This window comes from Diospyros lotus, chromosome 3 (assembly GCF_014633365.1).
Source record: "Diospyros lotus cultivar Yz01 chromosome 3, ASM1463336v1, whole genome shotgun sequence".
Lineage (NCBI taxonomy): Eukaryota > Viridiplantae > Streptophyta > Magnoliopsida > Ericales > Ebenaceae > Diospyros > Diospyros lotus.
The window spans coordinates 40090597-40111574 of NC_068340.1; the positions used below are offsets into that span (position 1 = coordinate 40090597).

The 20978-nt window shown below is 36.9% G+C and overlaps 1 protein-coding gene across 1 annotated transcript in view; it reads right to left on the reverse strand.

Moving 5' to 3' along the window:
- Nucleotides 1-343: 343 nt before the first annotated feature.
- LOC127796304 (exocyst complex component SEC8) overlaps nucleotides 344-20978 on the reverse strand; it is a 44633-nt gene continuing 23998 nt past the window's right edge. Inside the window, exons 13-27 of the mRNA XM_052328377.1 lie at nucleotides 20128-20198; nucleotides 18274-18404; nucleotides 18137-18186; nucleotides 12767-12867; nucleotides 8254-8366; nucleotides 7941-8048; nucleotides 5464-5661; nucleotides 5188-5273; nucleotides 4284-4479; nucleotides 4094-4171; nucleotides 3601-3702; nucleotides 3413-3487; nucleotides 1332-1427; nucleotides 1205-1254; nucleotides 344-860 (exon numbers count right to left, since the gene is read on the reverse strand). Coding sequence (XP_052184337.1) covers nucleotides 773-860; nucleotides 1205-1254; nucleotides 1332-1427; nucleotides 3413-3487; nucleotides 3601-3702; nucleotides 4094-4171; nucleotides 4284-4479; nucleotides 5188-5273; nucleotides 5464-5661; nucleotides 7941-8048; nucleotides 8254-8366; nucleotides 12767-12867; nucleotides 18137-18186; nucleotides 18274-18404; nucleotides 20128-20198 — 1543 coding nt within the window. The 3' untranslated portion in view covers nucleotides 344-772. The remainder of the gene's footprint in view (nucleotides 861-1204; nucleotides 1255-1331; nucleotides 1428-3412; nucleotides 3488-3600; nucleotides 3703-4093; nucleotides 4172-4283; nucleotides 4480-5187; nucleotides 5274-5463; nucleotides 5662-7940; nucleotides 8049-8253; nucleotides 8367-12766; nucleotides 12868-18136; nucleotides 18187-18273; nucleotides 18405-20127; nucleotides 20199-20978) is intronic.

Genomic DNA, 20978 nt, shown 5'->3' on the forward strand with positions numbered 1-20978 from the left:
TTAATTTTTTAATAAAAAAACTAAACCAAATTAAAATAACTGAAAAATTCATTTAAAAATTAAACAAAATTGATACAAATTGAACCTAATCGAATCACCAATTTCAATTGATTTGATTTAATTATTTTAATTTAATTAAAATTTTACACACCCCTAATTACTTACCCAGAACTGATTGTGTTAAAACTTAATAATTTTACAAGCATAATCCACATCTCAAGCATGTTAAACCTGTGAAATCTCATGGACACGGCAATACATGTCTAGGATCCATAGGAAAATTTCTTTAATTCTTGAATTGATTTTCCAATTTTAGAAATAGAATGGTCATCGAGCCCTAACAATCTCCGAATTACAGAAAATAGAATAACAAATTTCTGACTATTAACACAACTAATTTACAGGTAAACAATCAATCAGAGATTTACAATATGTACTTTTTGACTTGTTCCTGACAACCACCAAATATAAGGCCTCATGGATCCTCTACATGGAAACAGGGGACACAAAATTGATACTACAAAATGAATAGAATTATGATGTCAAATTTAACCAATGTCGCACTTTCAATAACACGCTCAAAAAAATTTACCAGAGCCTGGTGACAAGCATATGGGAAAAACTTCTGATGGAAATGGCTTCTCCCACCACCCCTAGCATCCACCATTTAGAAAGAACATTTTAAGTACCCAGATTGCCAGCCAATGCAAAGAGCCTCTGATATTCCGCTACATGGAAAAGATCAATCTGCAATCCTCATTTTGGGAAAAGGCTAATGGCCCAAAATCTCCGTCAGCCGATCTTGTGAGTCAACGGGAATCTCCCTTCCGGGGACCTTAACTTTAAGAAGATTATTGTACCTGAGGAGATTCATAGTGCAAATTTGTGATCATGTTCCAGAGTAGAAATGGTGCAAGAACAATGAAGCAGAAAAAAGACGGTATAAAGGCAAGTTATTTTCTTTTTCTTCATTCTTCCAAAATGCAAAAGGGAAGTTCAGAAACTGGTTGATTATGTGCAGGTTTGTATTATTACCATTTAAGCTGTGGTTTCTTCTGTGAACGTATGTTCCACAGCTCATAAGGAGGACGAGAAAAATATTTGTATTATAATCATGCCAAATGTTTGGAAGGTAACAGGACAGTACAAATGCATAGAACTACTTGCAAACTACACAACTAGGTGGCATTTTGTAGCAACTCACTCTGGAGGTGTGAACAAGTGCTCGTGCTCCAAAATGAAGGCAAGCAAGGCCTGCAGACAAGAATTGAAGAATGATCTCTGATTGTAACGATAATAAATGTTAGAAGCGTGAAAGTTAAGGCACTCACTTCAAATGGCATGTTTAACAGTTCATAGTAAGTCCGGACACGATCAAGCTTGGACTGTACAGCTTCACTGTCAATTGACGGGATAGCAGCCAGTGCCTACAAAATAACAGTTAGAACAGATCATGCAGTTTTAAGTGAAATGTCAAATCTTGGCAATTAATTAATCCAGTTCCTACCACAAACTGAAGGCAAGTGATCTGAGCATTCACGACACACACTGTTGGGCACAGGCAGGGTAGAGGCTTTCACTATCCTACACTTAATAGTGCTGGGAGAGGAAAGTTAATATGTAGAGTAGAAGCATTTCACTGATAGATGGAACAATGAAGGGCTGGCTAAAGAGAACGGATTTGTGCCCCAGATCTTTAGAGTCTTTCTTGGATTCCATGTATCTTCAAAGTTCTAGTTTTTTTCCTTTTTTGGCTAAATAAAGCTTAGTTTTTTCCTTAGACCACATCACACAAAAAGTAGTAGCGTCCCAAATGTATCTAATACTGTGGGTTGGGAAATCCTCATCCCATGAACACATTAATACCAATACAGACATTGACATTATATACCATGTGTTGAAGATGGTAGAAGCAAGGTGCCAAACCACTCCATCCTCTTAATAATGGAGGTCGTCACCTAAGTCATTACCAACTTTTGCATATAAACATAATCCAACACAACTTGCTTCTCCTTGTCAGTATTAAGTCTGAAAGGGACCATCATCTCCAAAAGATCTTAGCGGATAGAAGGAACTTTGCTAATTGGAGAAACAAAATCATTATTTGTATAATGGATGACTTAAATACATCAGCAGCATATGAAGGCTTTATCTCACTATGAAAACGTCAGCTACAAAATTCTAACTTTCCATTTATTTCTATCCATAGCCTTATCTTTTATAAGTGTCTTCTACAAAGTTTTTCTTGGTCTTCCTCAACCTATTTTGCTAAACACTTCTTCTCACATGACATGACAAAACCATCTGAATTGTGTCCTACACATCTTATTATCAACAAAAGCACAACGATGACTTAAATTTTTGAAGAAAAATTGGTGGGGGGGGGGGGGGGGGGGGCAGCGCTCACAAAAGATGCAATGTATTCAATCTATTATAGGAATCACAATAGTAAAATACCACATGAGTAGGGACCCAGTACCATTTGTTTCCTAGAAGGACTAACTATGCCCTTAAAGGAAGAGCCTTTATTGATAGTGTAGTAATAGTTTCTCACATATTGGGTGCATGTGAACCCTAAGGAACTATATGTTTCTAGATAATAATTTCAAATCCTAGGATCGTCATACTCACAAATGATAAACCTTGATCTTACTAGGAAGGGCCAGTCATATGGATTTTTGCTCTCCAATCATTTGCATAAATGACATTGTCTTTTTCCAAGCCACTATATCTATGTCATGCTAAGAGCTTTCCACCAAGTTTTCTTTGGTCTTCCTATATCTTTTTTGTCACGAACAACTTCAATTCCGTTCACTCTCCTCATAGTTACTTCTATTAATTTTCTCCTCACATTCCATTGCATTTTAATCGTGCCTTGCATATCTTATCTCAATGGAGACCATTCCAACCTTATTAGGGAAAAATCTCCTTTCTAACTCCATCTTTTCTAGTATGGCTGCACATCTACCATTACATACTCATTTCACTTTAATTAATTAAAAATACTAGGATGTCAAAGGAAAATTGAGAGATGGGGTTGGGGGGGGGGGGGGGGGGGGGGCGCATTCTTGTGGCTACAACACTTAGGCAATCAGAAAGCTGTTTTTCTCCTTCATGCATTTTGGCAGACCACTGGACTAGAGAACTCTTTTACCCTCTGCATGCATCTTTCTTGTCACGATCCCTATCTTGTATTAAAAACACAAAAACTATAGTACAAACCATGCACAGTAAAAAGAGCAATTATTCATTTTGGTCCATAAAAGATTAGGGAAATTGTATTGCTTGTTTAAGTTAATTCCAATAAATGAGATAAAATGAAATAAGATACATTACAAAAGGAAGTGTTAGAATAAAGGATAACTTCCAACTGTTAATGATGCCAAACAGGAGAATATCAAATGAAATTGACCTGCTCTAATGCAATTGAATTCCGACATATCTGCTGAACTCCAAAAAGATTGATGGATTTCATATCAGCCAAAGCCTAAAACACATTTACCATGTCTTCATTAGTTGGGTTTGGAGGAGGAAGAATCCTTCCTACAAATTTCAGGCCCCCAAAAAATCTCAAAAATAAGATGTAATTCTCAGACAAACCTTGATGGACACATTTGCTGCTATACTACATATTCCACCAAAGATATAGTTCCGCTTTATTCCAGCAACAAAAGGGGCAATTTCCTCATCTCTGCGTGTTATCTGAATGTACAGAAGCATAAAGGATATGAAAAATGTGCTTCTATGAATTTAGATAATCATTCAAGAAGAATTGAGGAAGTTGGAGAAAAGGACAGAAGCCAGTTTATTTCTTTTCATGATGAATCATCTGCGGTTAATGTCTCAAGTTAAATCTCACTGTTCTCTCCATTTATAATAAATTAAAACAATCATCAAAAGCCTTTATCCCACTAAGTGGGGTTGGCCACATTAATTCTAGACATGTCTAGAATTCACAATGTTTGATCTGACAAGTTTTATGCTAGCTGCTGGCTACCTAACACAATCCCCCTTCACATTCCTGCAGGCCACCTGCAGGCCAACAATGAAACACCTAGTCTTGATATCAGAAATTAGAGATGACAACACTTACCTGTGCGGTTAATGAAATAACAAAATCATCAGGCTCCTCTGCATCTTGGTCCTCCAAGTATTCTCTATTAGCCATTTCCTGTTAAATTTGATTGCTCATTTAGTTCATAGACTGTGATTGCATGATTGTTTCTATGGATTCGGGTTTCAACTAAGGTAAAAGATAGATAACTAATGCATCTCTTGCAAACCTGCATATGGAAAACTGTTTCCAATTGCATCTCTACACGTAAAACCTTAAGACAATCAATTGCCAGTTTTCTATATTCTTCAGCAAATGTTTCCAGATCTTTAGGCACTCCACTATTTGTTTGAACATGACGTGGTGCTTTCGGCTTGGTAGTTTCTTCTACATAGTTAGATGCCCCAGTGCATATTTTTGCAAGCCTGTTTATTGCAAGAAAAATAAGCCCCACATAAGCCATTACGTACACTTGTTGCTAAGATTTCAAGAAACTTAAAAGTTTCCTCATGCTAGGATTCCAATTTGAATTGATGCTGAGCAAATACGCCAAATCAATAAAGGAATTTGAAGTGAAATTCTCCTTTTTTTCATTGATTGCTAATGGAATAAATTGTATCACATGATACAGATCACTTGTTGAAACAGATAAGAGAACAGAAGCACATATATAATTATGAATGTGATTTATCAAGCATAAATTACTACTACTTGTGAATGTTGAGTGGTCCACTAGCTAAGAAGCTTGCCTCTATGTCAAAAGAGTTGTGTTTCAGCCCTTCCGTTATCTCTAAATCTATATTGTATGGCTATTAGTACCATTCATGAAAATAGGGGTAGTGTTCTGCATAAAGTTCCCGCAATAGTGGTGCTAGGGAGAGGGAGGGTTGGATGTACCTAGTCTTGCCCTTGCATGTTCTTGTACCATTGATGTTTGTGAAAGAAAGCATGAAGAATATTTTACAGTTACTAAGCTATTAAGATCCATCTTATGGCACCCAAAAAGACACAATTGCTAGGATGCATATAAAAGGGACGCATATAAAGTCAGACATCAACATTTATTCAGCCAAATCTATGTTTCATAAAAGGGATACATATAAAGTCACAACTGCTAGGATGCCAGCACTTGCCTTTCAATTGAGTCAGCAACATACTCCAATGAATCACTGAGGGAGGCTAACAGTATGAGTTTGTTATCGTCACGAATTAGATTCTCCTGCAGAAAAGAAACAATTGTAACAGTAGGTTGATATCCTCTTGGCCTTTACAGCACCAATATCACCTGATTAAAAACTTAGCATAAATAGTACTTTGTAGAAACCCAATTTATAACAGCCTGATATGAGAATGAAATAAAGTTCCAATGAATAATGGCAACAAATGATTGCCAAACATAATATGCATACCTGCTTGATAGGCCTCAAGTTCATTAACAAGTCACTCATTTCCGTTTCTACCTCATGATTATTAGTGTCAGAAGCAAGGTTTTTCATGTTTGACTGACCAAATGAATTTGGTAAGCATGCACTGGCAGGATCACACCGCATTAGATTCTCTATATCATGCCTCCCAATGAGCATATAACTTTGCTTCTCCAGAACAGCCTGCAAATCCACAGTTATAAAAAAGAAAAAAGAAAAAATGAAGGGGTAAGAAACACATATTTTCAATGACAGAAGATGATTATGGAAAAATATTTATTACTGGCTTCTGCAATCAATCAAAATGAACTGTTCAGGAAGCAATTTGCAGAAGTATCAATAGAACAACGCATGAAACCTTAATCCAATTAGGTGGGTTAGGGTAAGCATAAAAGTGTTAGTGCAGACAGAGTTGTGAAGCAACCCTCCCCCACCCCCTGTGGGGCGAAACCAAAAAAAAGAAAAAAGAAGAAGAAGAAGAAGAAGAAGAAGAAGAAGAAGAAACTAATGACATGCTCAGATGTATCCTTAATAACACGACGCTTCTTTTACTGCAGCCAATTTGAGCATTACTGTTGGTCAAACTTTTAGTTAGGAGAAAACAGAGATCCTTCAGAATACAGAAGTTCAAGACTACATTCTTGGTTTAGGGGGTGCTACAGTCATACTACATAGAGTGGCAGATTTCTTCTGTTTCTGAGATGTGGTGTTTGTTCCAGCAGGAACTAAAGTAGAGAGATCAATCACACATTATTTGGATCTTCTTCTTCTTCTTTTTTTTTTTAATTTGTGATAAGTAAAGTTGAATAAAAGAGAACTGTCTCAAGGGGGCAAACCTATGCGACACTATAGTTTTCTTCAGCTTTTTTTTTAAGGGACGCCTTTCTTATTTTTCTTCTTTGTGGATGAGGGACGGGCTTTATTCAGTATTAGGAAGTTTTGTATGCACCTATAGATACACAGGCTTCAGTTGATTCTCAGGGATCTTTCACCCCATTTTGTACAACATTCATCCCCTTAAGGCAGTTTTTTTCTTTTCTTATTCATCAGTACTTTTCATAAAAGGAAAAAAAAAAATACATCTATTGAATAATTTTACCAAATGTGTAAGAGCTATTAGTTAAACAGACAACTACTGCATAAACGTAGTCACCACTTTTCTTCTATACTGAATTGTACCAATGATCCTTAAAGAGACAAAAAAGACCAAAAAAAAAAAAAAAAATCAATCAATCAGTGTAATAAATTATTCAGAGTCCTATCAAATGTGTTCTCCTGTTAAGCCATTTATTGCAACATGTAAAAAATTGTACAATCTTAATTAGTATGGCATAGAGTGCTTGTTAGTCAACAAAAGTTACCTGCAAAACAAGTATGGCTAAAACATGTCACTTAGTGCAACAAAAGGAAAGATGGAATAGATTATAATTAAATGGTGAGAAGTCAGATTAATCCACATGAAGAGAGATCAAGGGAAATTATTAGCAACCACCTGATTGACCATTTAATAAAGGGCATCTCTAGTGCACGAGGCTCCCCCATTTTGCAAGGGGTCAGGGGAGCGTCGTCTTTGTATGCAACCTTTGTAACCTTCAGCCACAAAAGAGCAACCATATCATTGCTACCACGGCTCACCCTCTGATTGACCATTTATTACTTTACCAATATATCAGTCTTCACATAAGATTCCTAAAACCTTTTGCATTAAAAAATTACCTCTCCTTCAATTATTTTTCTCATCTTTTTCAGTGTAAGGATCCTTATAAACCCATGTTATAGCACATCAAAGTCAGCACTACATGTATGTTTTATTTCTGGATGTCCCTATCTCAGAAGACAGGTCTGTGTCAACCTGTAAAGCCCTTGTCTATGTGCATGGAATAGGAAATATGTTAGTGATGTTTTAAAATCTTTAACTAAACCCTCTCAATCCCCCCCCCCCCCCCCCCCCCCCCCCCACCCACCCCACCCAAAAAAAAAAAAAAAAACTTCTTCTCCCACAACAGGGCTCGCCCTCTCTCTCTCTCTGGTAAGAGGAAACCAAGCAACCACAAAAAAGTGATGAATAAATAGAACATTGGATTTTAAGGGTAAACTTCAGTAAGTTTTCAAAGGTTTGAACGGGAACTAAGCTCAAATTGGTGTCCAAAATTAAATGGGAGTAACACTTTCATCTCAAATGGTTCAGTTTCCTTTCTGGGAGATTCTAGTTCTTCTAGAGGAATAAATATTCCTTCAAGAGAAAGCACACCTAAATGTTTCTAGGTACTATTGTCTCTGCAGGCAAGAACTTCTTAATTCATTCCCTTTCTTCCAAATAGATTGCTTATACCATTTAACAGTAGCTGGGGTTAGAAAAGAATCATATTTTCAAAAAAACACTTCAACAATTTAAACATGAGATTATTAGATAATGTGAAGAATAAAAATAAATGAATAAATGATGGTTAAGATATCCATACCTCTGTGTATGAAGTCCGACATCTTTCATATGCTCGTTCAAGTAAAGTCTGCACGTACTTCACAAGATCACCAGCAAATTTAGGCATTGCTTGAGCCCAACCAATAACCTAGAGTGAAAGATATGTAAGTCAGATAATACGGAATGGCATTCATTAAAATTAAAAGTAAGAAGAGACTGTAAACATATTCCAAAGGAAGAAAGCCTTTGCAATTTTATATTTTATATAGTGTAACATATTTTACAATGCTGCACTTTCTTTGTCTTGTTGCAACAAAGAAAAGACAGATATGAAGAGAAGAGTTCAAGTATACCTCTCTTGCTAAGAAATCTATAGCCAAAAGACCTTGTAACACAGGCCGTCCCTTTTCAATTGATGAAGTATAAGAGGTGGCAGCATGTGCTCGTGGCCGAAATGCAGCTGGACCTATAACAATGGTTGAGCGAATAGGGTTATAATGGCGAAGACACCATGCAGCTAAAGTCAACCACCAAGTTTTACCATGGAAAAATAAGCAATCTGTCAGTAATGAACAATCAAGCTAACACTGAACCCAAGATTCTTTTGAACTCAATTCCTTGAAGTGAAAAAGATTTATTTCATTTAGGTATTAACTTCATTAGTTATCATCATTTCAAAGCTATAAACAATGGAGAGATGATCGTAAGCATAATTATGCTTAAGAATCAAATGATGTAAAAATGCATGGAAAGTTTCCAATCCATATGGAATCAGGCTATGGAAGGGTACTCCGTACAAGTGGGATGAGTCATCATGCCTCACACAGAAGCTGACAACAGGAGAAGTGATGCAGAACCAAGAAGAATAGGGAAAAGGAGAATAAGAGAGTTTCAGAGAAGAGAACCTGCGAACACCAGTAGGGAAGCAGAGAGAAAAGATGCAATCGGAGGTGATTAAAAGGGTAAGAGAACTTGCAGAAGCAGGATTTGCAGTAGTAGCAGCAGCAGAAAGAAGAATGATGGAGAGCATGGAAGCAAACATTTTGGGGGATACTTGATGCAGTCACTGTTCCTGTTTGAAGACCCGGCCCAAGGCCAACCCGACCTAAACTGGGCAGTCTAGAATGGTCCAAACAGTAGTGAAACAGTCCATGGGGGCGGGGGGGAATTCCATAGGGCCGAAACTTCATAAGTTTTTAAGATTTTAATACTTCATATGTTTTATGATGTTAATTTTATTTCATGTTTGTTAGGGTTTCACTTCTATAAGAATTCTAGTTGGATTTTATTTACAAGTATTAGATGGATTAGCCAAACACTATATATATATATATATATATATACTTAGAAACCAAGGTTTGTAATAAACTTTTTATCAATTCAATTACAGTAGCCTATTCAGGTTTCTTTCCAGCAAAACAAGTTCAGTTTTGCGCTTCTCTGAAAGCCAAGCTCTGGCCATTGAAGCTTGTTTTCAAGGGCTTCTTTCGTGTGTTTCTTTATACACTTGCTATCCGTTACGTCAAGTGGTATCAGAGCGATTAATCAACCAATAAGATGACAAATCTTGAAGGTAACGGTAGCATCCAGCCTCGTGACGATGATCAGGGGTTGTTTACGGTTTGGAGAGCAATTGAAGAAAAACGGGAAGTAACTCGTACCATTCAACAACAATTGAAGCAAATCAACAACCAATTAGACACCCTACTACGAGTTGATAATGACAAGAACCAGAATATTAGCGTGAATCAAGTCGGAGTGGGAAGACCAACCAATAATCATGTCCCTGTTAATCTTAGAAGACCAATAATGGAAGATAGCGATGAAGAGGATGATCTTGGCCGAGTAATAGCTAACCCGAGTGATAGAGGGGTTAGGAGGAATGTGTAACAGCACAACTATTTGGGCAATGATGAGTATAAACTAAAGGTTGATATTCCTACCTTTAAAGGAGATCTTGATATTGAGGGGTTCGTGGATTGGATCACTGAAGTTGACCGTTTTTTCGAAAACATGGAGATCCCAGAAGAAAGACAAGTCAAACTAGTGGCCTATCAATTGAAGGGAGGCGCATCTGTTTGGTGGGAATGATTGAGAGAGACTCGATTGAAGGAAGGTCGACATCCAATTCAGACATAGAGACGAATGAAACAGCTGTTAAGAGGTAGGTTTTTACCCCCTGATTATGAACAATGCATGTTTGAAGCCTATCAAAGATGTGCACAGGGAATGAGAAGTGTGAATGAACATACCTTTGAGTTTCTGAGATTGGTGGAGAGGAACCAATTGTCAGAAAGTGATAATCAACAAGCAGCTCGTTATTTGAATGGGTTGAAGCCTGCTATTTGTGATAAAATTGGGGTTTAGATAGTTTTGAGTGTGCAAGAAGCAAGGAACTTAGCTTTAAAGGCTGAGTTAATGTTGAGTGAGAGAGCCCGGAATGATAACTATTGTCGGTATAGTGGGAATGAAAATAAACAAGTAGCTTTTGATAGAGGCAAGTCGGTTCAGGGAGCGCAACCCTCCAATCCACCTTATAAAGTTAACCCTAATAAGGTTACGAGGGGAAACATTCGAGGTACTACTTCTAATCCTCCAAAATTCCCTAATCCTTATGCAAAACCTATTCTTTTAAAGTGTTTCAAGTGCAATAAGGTTGAGCATATGTTTAGTGATTGTCCAAAGAGAAAGACTATTAATATTGTAGAAAGGGAGGAGGAATATGATGTTGAAGAGGAAGTATATTGTGGGCCTGATGGGGAGGATGATGAAGGAGAGTATGGGCATGAAGAGTATACATGTGTAGTGAGGAAGTTAATGCTGTCTCAAAAGAATGAAGTTATTACTCAGCAGCATAAGCTTTTTCGCACGAGATGTATGCTGAAGGGGAAGATCTTTGAACTTATTATTGATAATGGAAGCCAAGAGAACATTATAAGAAGAGATGTGGTGGAAAAGTTGCAGTTGACCCCTAAAAAGCATCCAAACCCTTACACGATCGGATGGATCAAAAAAGTTGGTGACATACGTGTGGATGAACGCTGCAATGTACCTTTTCTCTATTGGTAAGTACTTTGACGAAGTTTATTGCGATATTGTTCATATGGACGCTTGCCATATTTTATTTGGGAGGTTTTGGCAATTTGATGTGGATGCTAAGCACTCGGGTAGGAAAAACACATATCAGCTTAAGAAAGAAAGTGTGCGTTATACCTTGTTACTTATGGTGGAAAAGAACCAAACCAAAGCTTCTAAAGTGGAGGGGAGGAATTTTCTTACCATCACACATAAACATTCTGAGTTTGTGAGGGAGTGTAAGGATACTCGAGAGGTTCACTTGTTGGTTGTAAAGGGCGAGAGCATGAGTGAGCCACTGAAGGTGAATCAAATTCCAATGGAGGTGCAAGGATTGTTGGAGGAATTTCATGATGTGGTTCCTAAGGAGTTGCCTAATGAGCTACCTCTTATGAGAGATATTCAACACCACATTGATTTGGTTCCTGATGCTAGTTTTCCTAACCTATCACACTATAGGATGAGTCTTAGGGAGAATGAGATTTTGCAGGATTACGTTGAGGAATTTTGCTACGTCAATACTATTCTAGGCATAAATATAGGAGGAATTTGCATATTTTTATTTATTTCCTAGTTAGTAGTTTATTATTATGTTTCCACTAAGACCTAATTAAGGATTACTTGAGGGCAGCTTTGGTATTGATTCCATGTTGATTTGAAATTTCTGGTTGATTGCCCTTCCCTTTTAAGTTTGTTCTTCTTCCGTTGGTTCTACATCGAAGAACAATACAGAAGAGGGAAGAAGGGGGAAGGAAGGGGGAAGAAAGAAAGAGGGTGGATGACTGGTTGGCTCCTGTGAATATCTTGCATCACATCCCTCCTACTGGTGAGCCTGAAAACTCTTCGTGTTGCATGCTTTTGAAATCCATATCTTTTAGCTGAACCCTTGTTATGACGTATTGATGGGCTATGAGGATGCCTCTCTTTCCCTTAAGCATCTATATGTCCAAGTGTCCTCCCTAAAATAACTTCTTTTCCAAGATCATTGCCCATGGAAAATTATCCAAGATAAACAATTTAATGAGACAGCAAAACCATGTTATTGATTTGTGTATGAACAAGATAGAGATGCAATTAACCATCTTCCTGTCCATTCAACTAGCAAGAGAACTATGGTTCTTAATCTTGTCCAGTTCTCATCCATGTAAGATAAGGGAATTATTTCATCCACGTAAAGGACTACAGTGGGGGAAAGATGAAAAAAATCCGTTACTACTGCCCATTCTGTGGATCTGGGAAGAAGTCAACATGAGAACAATTGAAGAAAGGTGCACTCGTTTAAACTTACAATAAGAAATTTTGCCCTTTAGATTGTTTGATTCGTTGAGAGAGAGTAGATCTGTTCTTTGATTATTCAGAATTTGCAGAGTTTTTGTGAGTAAAGCTAGGATGTGAAGATGTCAAAGATCCTACTTTTTGTTTTTATTTTTTGATTCATTTTACTCAGGTGGTACCCCATTGTACCTTCCTAATTCAACTACTTTACTGGTAAGAAAACAACAAAATAAAGTAGTGTAAAAAAAAATATATCCTTTATATTCTTAACAATCATACACAATGGGAGAAAATATCATAACCAAAGAAAGGTTTCACCAGAGACAACTATGAAATTGCACCAGGCAAACATGCTAGCTAAAGAACTAACCCATTACTGACCCTAATTGTGCAGAATTGAACAATAACAAATTCAAGTAATTTGACTACCACATCCATGCTTAAAAGTTTAGTAAAGAAGATGGATTTTCAAACAACTTTTATTGGCTGAATAAAACTTCAAGGGTTTAGACGAACTTGATATAGCTTGCTGGACACACTTTCTGTAATCTACCATCATAGCTGGTAAGAAATGGTCCTTCACAAAGTTCTCCACAAATGCCAGCAATCCATCATTCCTGCAAAACTTCGAGGTTTAAAACAAAATAGTCTAAGAAGTAAAATATCAAATAACAGGACTAAGAACACCCATATACCAAATAGAAAAGCTGAATTTGACCTAATAAGCACAGATACGGATATGGGAAAGGGATAACCCCCAACACAACAATTTTTGAAAACACTAGGACATGATACGGAAGAATATGCTAATAGGATAAATATGTATTTTACATGTCTTACAAAAATAATAGGACACCATGTTGGGTGGTAAAGCTCTAACATGTGCAAAACATGAGCGTAATGGAGATGAGGATGTCATAATGGATTTGCAGCCATATAAAAAAAATAAAATTATAAATGAGCTTATTTGTAATAAGGCCAAAACAACACCTATTGAAGATAAGCAAATAACACATGTGACTCATGATTAAGATGGTTTGATCATGTAAGAAGAAGACCAATAAAAGCTCCTGTGAGTATAGTGGACGGAATGAAACAAAGTTGTCAGCAAAAGAGGCAGAAGAAGACCAAGAAAAACTTGATGGGATACTCTTAGATATGGTATTAGTTATCAGGGCCTTACAAAAGGTATGGTCATGGATAGAAATAATTGGCAAGTTAGAATTCATGTAATTGACCCTAGCTAGTGAGATTAAAGCTTTGATATGTTGTTTTTTTTCATTTTCACATTGCAAATACATTTACACTTACTACATTATTTCCATATTTTGTCTTATCAAAAAAGTGTGAGCAAATATTCTAATATCTATTTTAAAAAACTATTCATAAATGAATTGGGAGTTTAGGGATGAATCTTGCCTACCTGACTTTCTTGTATATTCTATTGCATTATAGGAGAGGAAAAATGGAATACTACGTTAAGGTCTTATGCTGTTTAATTTTTATTATTTTGAAATTGCAGTTTTTGTTTTGTAACCTTTTGAACTAGTTCCTATGAATGAAATATGAATTTCATAGTCTATGACTATATAGAATGTGACGCAGCGTGTAGCGCGAGTGTGAAGAAAACACACCAAAATAAACCCTTGAAAGAGCAAACTTCAATAGCCGAAGCTTGGCTTTCAAGAAGACGCAAAAACAAGACTGTTTTGCTAAGAAAATCCAAATAGGTTGCTGAAATTTGATTAATAAAAACTTGATTACAATCTCTAGATCCTAGGTATATTTATAGTGTTTGGCTAATCCAAATCCATCTAATATTTGGAAAACAAAATCCAACTAGAATTCTAATAGAAATAAATCCTAAATAAAAGTCAACTAGAATTCTAATAAAAATAAAACTCTAATCAAACATGAAGTAGAATCCTAAATCAAGTAGAAACATTAAATAGAATCCTAAATCAAGTAGAAATATAAAATAGAATCCTAAATCAAGTAGAATTCTAAAACTTAAGAAGTATTAAAATAACATTATGGCACTACTATTTTGGTGATACTATTCCGGTTTAATTGGGTCAGCCTTGGGCCGAGTCTTGATTGGTGACCGCATCATTCACCTTCACTTGAGAAAAAATTCGACCTCGAATTTTGATCCTGTTTGGACAAATCCACATCCGATAAGTACGAAGAGAGATTAGCCACTTTGAATGTTTAGAAATACCCATATGATTAGGCAAATCCACAACATAAGCATTGTCATTGGTCTTCTTTGGAATCTTGTAAGGACCATACTTCTTTGGCTTGAACTTGTTCTGCTTTCCTGCTGGAATTTGTTCATTCTTCAAGAATATCATGATTTCATCTCCAACCTCAAATACTTTGTGCTTCCTATGCTTGTCAGTTGTCGCCTTATATTTCTTATTTGTGCAACTTTTGCTTGACATCTTCCTGAACCGCTTGAACTTTTCTGCTAAGGGAACATGAGCAAAGACATTCCTCCCCTTCTTAGCCATATCAACATTGGCATGGGTCCAATCATCGCCATGTTTGTTGCCTTCTGCCTCCATTGCATTATTACTGTTAGATTGAGGACGTTGAACCTTCCATCTTGAGCGCTTCTCTAATCTAGTAGATCTTATTGCCTTCGATTCAACCATGCCAGATCTTGAATAAACTGTAGAAGGATTTGCTACCATGACCTCCATCTCCTTTATAGTAGCAAGTCGATCAGAGGAAACACCACTATCATTGGGTTGCGAAGCAATGCTTGAGCCATCGGGACTGGAAAATACCCCAGTATGAGTCAATAACCTTGGAGCTTCTATCATGTTAGCAACATAAATCAGACCTGAGTTTGCAAACGTTGAGGTTGCTGGGACAACATAATCTTCGAAATCAAGCTCCACTTTAGAAGCTTTGGTTTGATTCTTTTCCACTATGGGTAACAAAGTATAACGCACACCTTCTTTCCAAGCTGATATGTGTTCTTCCTACCCGAGTGCGTAGCATCCACATCAAATTGCCAAGGCCTCCCAAATAAAATATGGCAAGCATCCATATCAACAATATCACAATAGACTTCGTCGGAGTACTTACCAATAGAGAAAGGCACCTTGCAATGTTCATCTACATGTATGCCACCAACTTCTTTGATCCATCCAATCATGTAAGGGCTTGGATGTTTTTCAGGAGTTAACTGCATCTTTGCCACCACGTCTTTTTCTATGATGTTCTCCTGACTTCCACTATCAATAATCAACTCAAAGATTTTTCCTTTCACCGTACACCTCGTGCGAAAAAGCTTATGCCGTTGAGTAGTATCTTCATTCTTTTGAGATAGCATTAACTTCCTCACTACATAGGTATATTGCCCATGTCCATAATCTTCTTCGTCATCCTCCCCATCAAGCCCGCAATATACTTCCTCTTCAGCAACATCTTCCTCTTCCTTTTCTACAATGTTAACTGTTTTCCTCCTTGGACAATCACTAGATCGATGCCCAACCTCATTGCACTTGAAACATTTTAAAAGAATAGGCTTTGCATAAGGATTAGGGGATTTTGGAAGATAAGAAGTAGTACCTCGAATGTTTCCCCCCGTTGTAACCTTATTAAGGTTGACTGTATGGGGTGGATTGGAGGGTTGCGCTCCTTGATCCGACTTGCCTTTATCAAAAGCTGGTTGTTTATTTTCATTCCCACTATACCGACGATAGTTGTCATTACGAGATCTCTCACTCAACATTAACTCAGCCTTTAAAGCTAAGTTCCTTGCTTCTTGCACACTCAGAACCATCTGAACCCCAATTTTATCACGAATAGCAGGGTTCAATCCATTCAAGTAACGAGCTGCTTGTTGATTGTCACTTTCTGATAATTGGTTTCTCTCCGCCAATCGCAGAAACTCAAAGGTATATTCATTCACACTCTTCATTCCCTGTGTACATCTTTGATAAGCTTCAAACATATATTGTTCATAGTAAGGGGGCAAAAATCTACCTCTTAACAGCTGCTTCATTCGTCTCCATGTCTTAACTGGCAGTCGGCCTTCCCTCAATCTCGTTTCTCTTAATCGCTCCCACCAAACAGATGCACCGCCTTTCAACCTGTAAGCCACTAACTTTACTTGTCGTTCATCTGGGATCTCCATGTATTCGAAAAAACGGTCAACCTCAGTGATCCAATCCAAGAACCCCTCAATATCAAGATCTCCACTAAAGGTAGGAATATCAACTTTTAGTTTATACTCATCGTTGCCCCAGTGGTTGTACTGATGAGCATTCCTCCTAACCCCTCTACCACCAGGGTTAGCTATTGCTCGACCAAAATCATTCTCTTCATCGCTATCTTCAATCACTGATCTTCTAGGATTAACAAGGACATGATTAATGGGTGGTCTTCCCGCTCCGGCTTGATTCACCCCATTATTCAGGTTCCTGTCATCATCAACTCGTAGTAAGGTGCCCAATTGGTTGCTATGTTGCTCCAATCACTGCTGGATAGTACGAGTTACTTCCCACTGTTCTTCGATTGCTCTCCAAACTGCGGACAACCCCTGATCACCGTCACGAGGCTGGTTGCTACCGTTACCTTCAAGATTGGCCATCTGATTGGTTGATTAACCGCTCTGATACCACCTGACGCAGCGTGTAGCGCGAGTGTGAAGAAAACACACCAAAATAAACCCTTGAAAGAGCAAACTTCAATAGCCGAAGCTTGGCTTTCAAGAAGACGCAAAAACAAGACTGTTTTGCTAAGAAAACCCAAATAGGTTGCTGAAATTTGATTAATAAAAACTTGATTACAATCTCTAGATCCTAGGTATATTTATAGTGTTTGGCTAATCCAAATCCATATAATATTTGGAAAACAAAATCCAACTAGAATTCTAATAGAAATAAATCCTAAATAAAAGTCAACTAGAATCCTAATAAAAATAAAACTCTAATCAAACATGAAGTAGAATCCTAAATCAAGTAGAAACATGAAATAGAATCCTAAATCAAGTAGAAATATAAAATAGAATCCTAAATCAAGTAGAATTCTAAAACTTAAGAAGTATTAAAATAACATTATGGCACTACTATTTTGGTGATACTATTCCGGTTTAATTGGGTCAGCCTTGGGCCGAGTCTTGATTGGTGACCGCATCAGAATGCCAACGAAGTTTTCAGTGCATAAGTTGTAGAAGAACATAGAAAAGAATTCAACAAAACAAAACAAACCAGCTTCTAAAATAGCAAGGTATCAATCCAACTAATTTTGGCTTGATTACAACTATAAAATGTATCACATCACAACTTAAAATAACGAGCCATTTAATCCTATATCCTCTATACCACAAAATTAGCATACTAATGTTCCGCACACTTGTTATCGTACCACAACCCAGAAGGTACCACATTTGCGGTACTTGTGTGCCCACCCAAACAAGGAAATCTATTGTCTCTAGAAGATTATAAAAAAAAAAAAGTACAAATTCCAAAAATTAGGTTAGGGATGAATCAACTACACCCAAGAACCAACCACATACAAAAGACAATTCCAATTTTCAACTTGAATCTCTAGATGTCAGCCTGCAGAGTTCATCCTGTATGATCCATTGAACAAACGAAATGCAAAGTGTATCTCTGTACCTTAGCCACTTTGGCTGACTATGTTTACTCAAAATACCAGGCTATCCAAGGATGCCCCGCATTTTGTGGGAAGGAAAACACCATACTTAAATAAGGAGTTTGCAGTAGAATGTGGTCATTTCCAAAAATTTCATTCCTGAGATCATTTTACATACAATTCCAGGGGCTCACCACTGTGCTTGTTCATTTAAACAGGAAGTTAGCACTTATATTACTTAAAAAAGCAAGGCAAATTAGGTTCCAAACTTACCCTAGTTGGGAATACTTTTGAGGCAGCATTGAAGCAACCTTATCTGTAAACTGCATTGCACATGTCAGCTAAGGCTAGGTACAGAGTACCATATCCAAAGTCAAGATAAAATGAACGAATGCATGAAAGAGAAAAACCTGCAAAACTGGCCGGTACACAGATGCTGCTAAATATATGCCTTGCTCAGGTAAGAAAGCAGCAGTCCCATAACCTTCCTGGAGTACATTAGGACGACTCCTACCCCACCCTTGGCGAAGAAGATCAGCCCCTGAAATAATTATTAATCTATCATAAATTGGCATCAACAAATTTCTAAAAAAGAATAGAAAAAAAAATCATTGAATGACAAGAAAAGAGGAATAATGAAAAGAATACAAGAAGAAAAGGACTGTTCAAAGAATCGTTATGTGGGTGTCAATGGCAGGTTTATCAGCTATAAACAACACGGAATTTCTGTACTTTCTTCTGTATTATGTTCTCATAATTTTAAAATGCCACGTGGACTCCTTCCAATTCAACTAAGTAAAAAATCAATATCAGCAATGCCTGTAGTGCCAAACATGCAGATAATGAGTATTTAGCACACACAATCCAGCCAACACCATGAAGAATAGGCATAGATCCCTATTAAGACAATTGTTGAAAGAAGAAACCATAGAGACAAAACAAGATATTGCATTAGCTGCCCAAAACATGAAATCATGGTTGCATCTCAGCCTAGCAAGTTAACATCTTAAAGGCATCTGATACAACAGTGTTAAAGTTCTTCAGTCTTTCTTGCTCCATGAATTTAATTCAAAAAAGATTTACATTAATTCCTCGTTGATTTAAGTTAGTCTATCCAGCTATAATGCTGGAGTCTTCACCACCTATCAAAAATAAAAAAGCACAATAAAATAAGAACCAGGTTGTTCTAGCACATAGCTTTCATATAAGACAAATTCATACACATGCAGTAGATAATATCAGCTAAAGCTTCTTCCTAGATAAATAATAAATAATATATCAGGCAAGAATACAATGCTTAAAACATCATTACTCACACAATTAATTTTCATGTGGCCCTTGTCTTATTTTTTGACTTCATTTCCTTCTTTTTGTTTTTAAAATGTTATGTTTAATAGCAAACAATTTGATTTAAAGCCCTTACTCATACAGATACATCTGAACATCATTTAGCAGCTAAGGATAATAACTGTATTTGTCTCAAGGGCCTGCACCCATAATTCGTAAGAGCAAGTTACATTCCAACAAAATACCTATAACTAGAAACCATTCAACTATTTTCTTGAATAGCTGATCGAACCAACAATATCAAAGACCAAGAAGAAGATTCATGATATTCAAACAGCCGGTTGTTACTTGTTACAATCAATCAATGCAATAGATTGAGGATTGGCATATTTCCTTTCAAGTTATGCAGTACTGTAGTTTGACCACTTCAATTATTCCTTTTAAGTAATTGCAGGTTGAACATTTAACACACTACAGAAAACCCAACAGAACCTTCTTAAAAGGAACTATTTTAACTCTAAGACAGATTGCAAAATTCTTGTTATTTTACAATTAAGTATCTTCTCTGCCAAATGGAATAGGAAGCTCATGAGAGAAGGAAATAGAATGATGATTTTCTGCAAATAAAGGATAAAAATATAAAAACTAGAATTGATGGGTTATATTCTCCATATAATTAACAGCTCCTCATTTGTAGAATCTTTTTTGTACCTTACCCTTGTAATCCACCCCTTGATTTCCAGCCAAAAAATAAAAGGCAAATAAGTGCTTGTCAACTCTAAAAACTAAAATAGCATTTTTCTACAGAACATATAATTTGATCTCCACTTTAATTGGCATTAATTATGTGGATAGATGGTTTCTGTTCACTAATATCCTGACCAAGTAAAACATCAAGCCAGTGTACATATCCATATTTTGAAAGCAGACATAAAACATTTAATGCAAGCATTACAACAGCATCATTGTTGGTTTACCCTGGTTAGGAACAGATACAGTAGCATCTGTGAACCGAAAAGCAAAGGTAAGACCATCTTCTGAAGCATCCCTGTAGAGGAAAGAACAACACGCCTTAATTCCCCAATGGTTTCACATAAATAGAATGACAGAGTAAGTGTTGAACTATGTTCAAAAGACGGATGCTTGATCAGTATTTTACACTAAAACATAAGTTAGTTTTCTTAGAGGAGCCATATTATGGTATTGCAAATCAAAACATAATTGCATCATGTAACAAGAAATTTAAAAAATCCAACCGAACATGTATTTATTTCCAATGATGATTGCAGTACACATTTTTTGTGGTTTAAAGGTTGGTTTTTGACTCCAGCCTCTTTCCCAGCACCTGATACCTTTAATCAAATAATCATTGCAAAGGGGTTAAGTTTGACTTTTCTATACATAATTGGGACGTAACTGTGACATTCAGCATGAAAAGCATGGCATGTGTGTGTAATGTGTAATTTGGCCATTTTCTCACTCATCACGTGTCTCGCTACAACCCAGGGTATTACATCTTCATTGTGGCAAGATCACTTCCCTCATTCATACATGTGCATAGCCTAGGCATGAGTTGGTACATTGCAGTATGTTATGCATTGATTAATGTTTTGCACACTAATATGAGCATACAAACTGATTTGGCTACATATATGGTGTAAAACTCATCTAGATAGATTGGACTTAAAGCAATAGGAGCTGCCTAGGATGGTTTATCAACCATGGGGTTGGAATGTGCAGGTTTGCCTTGTGGCTATAGGGGTACATGGTGGAAAATGGTTTTCGTTGCATTTTCACGGCTTGTGCTTGCACATGTGATCTTACAAAG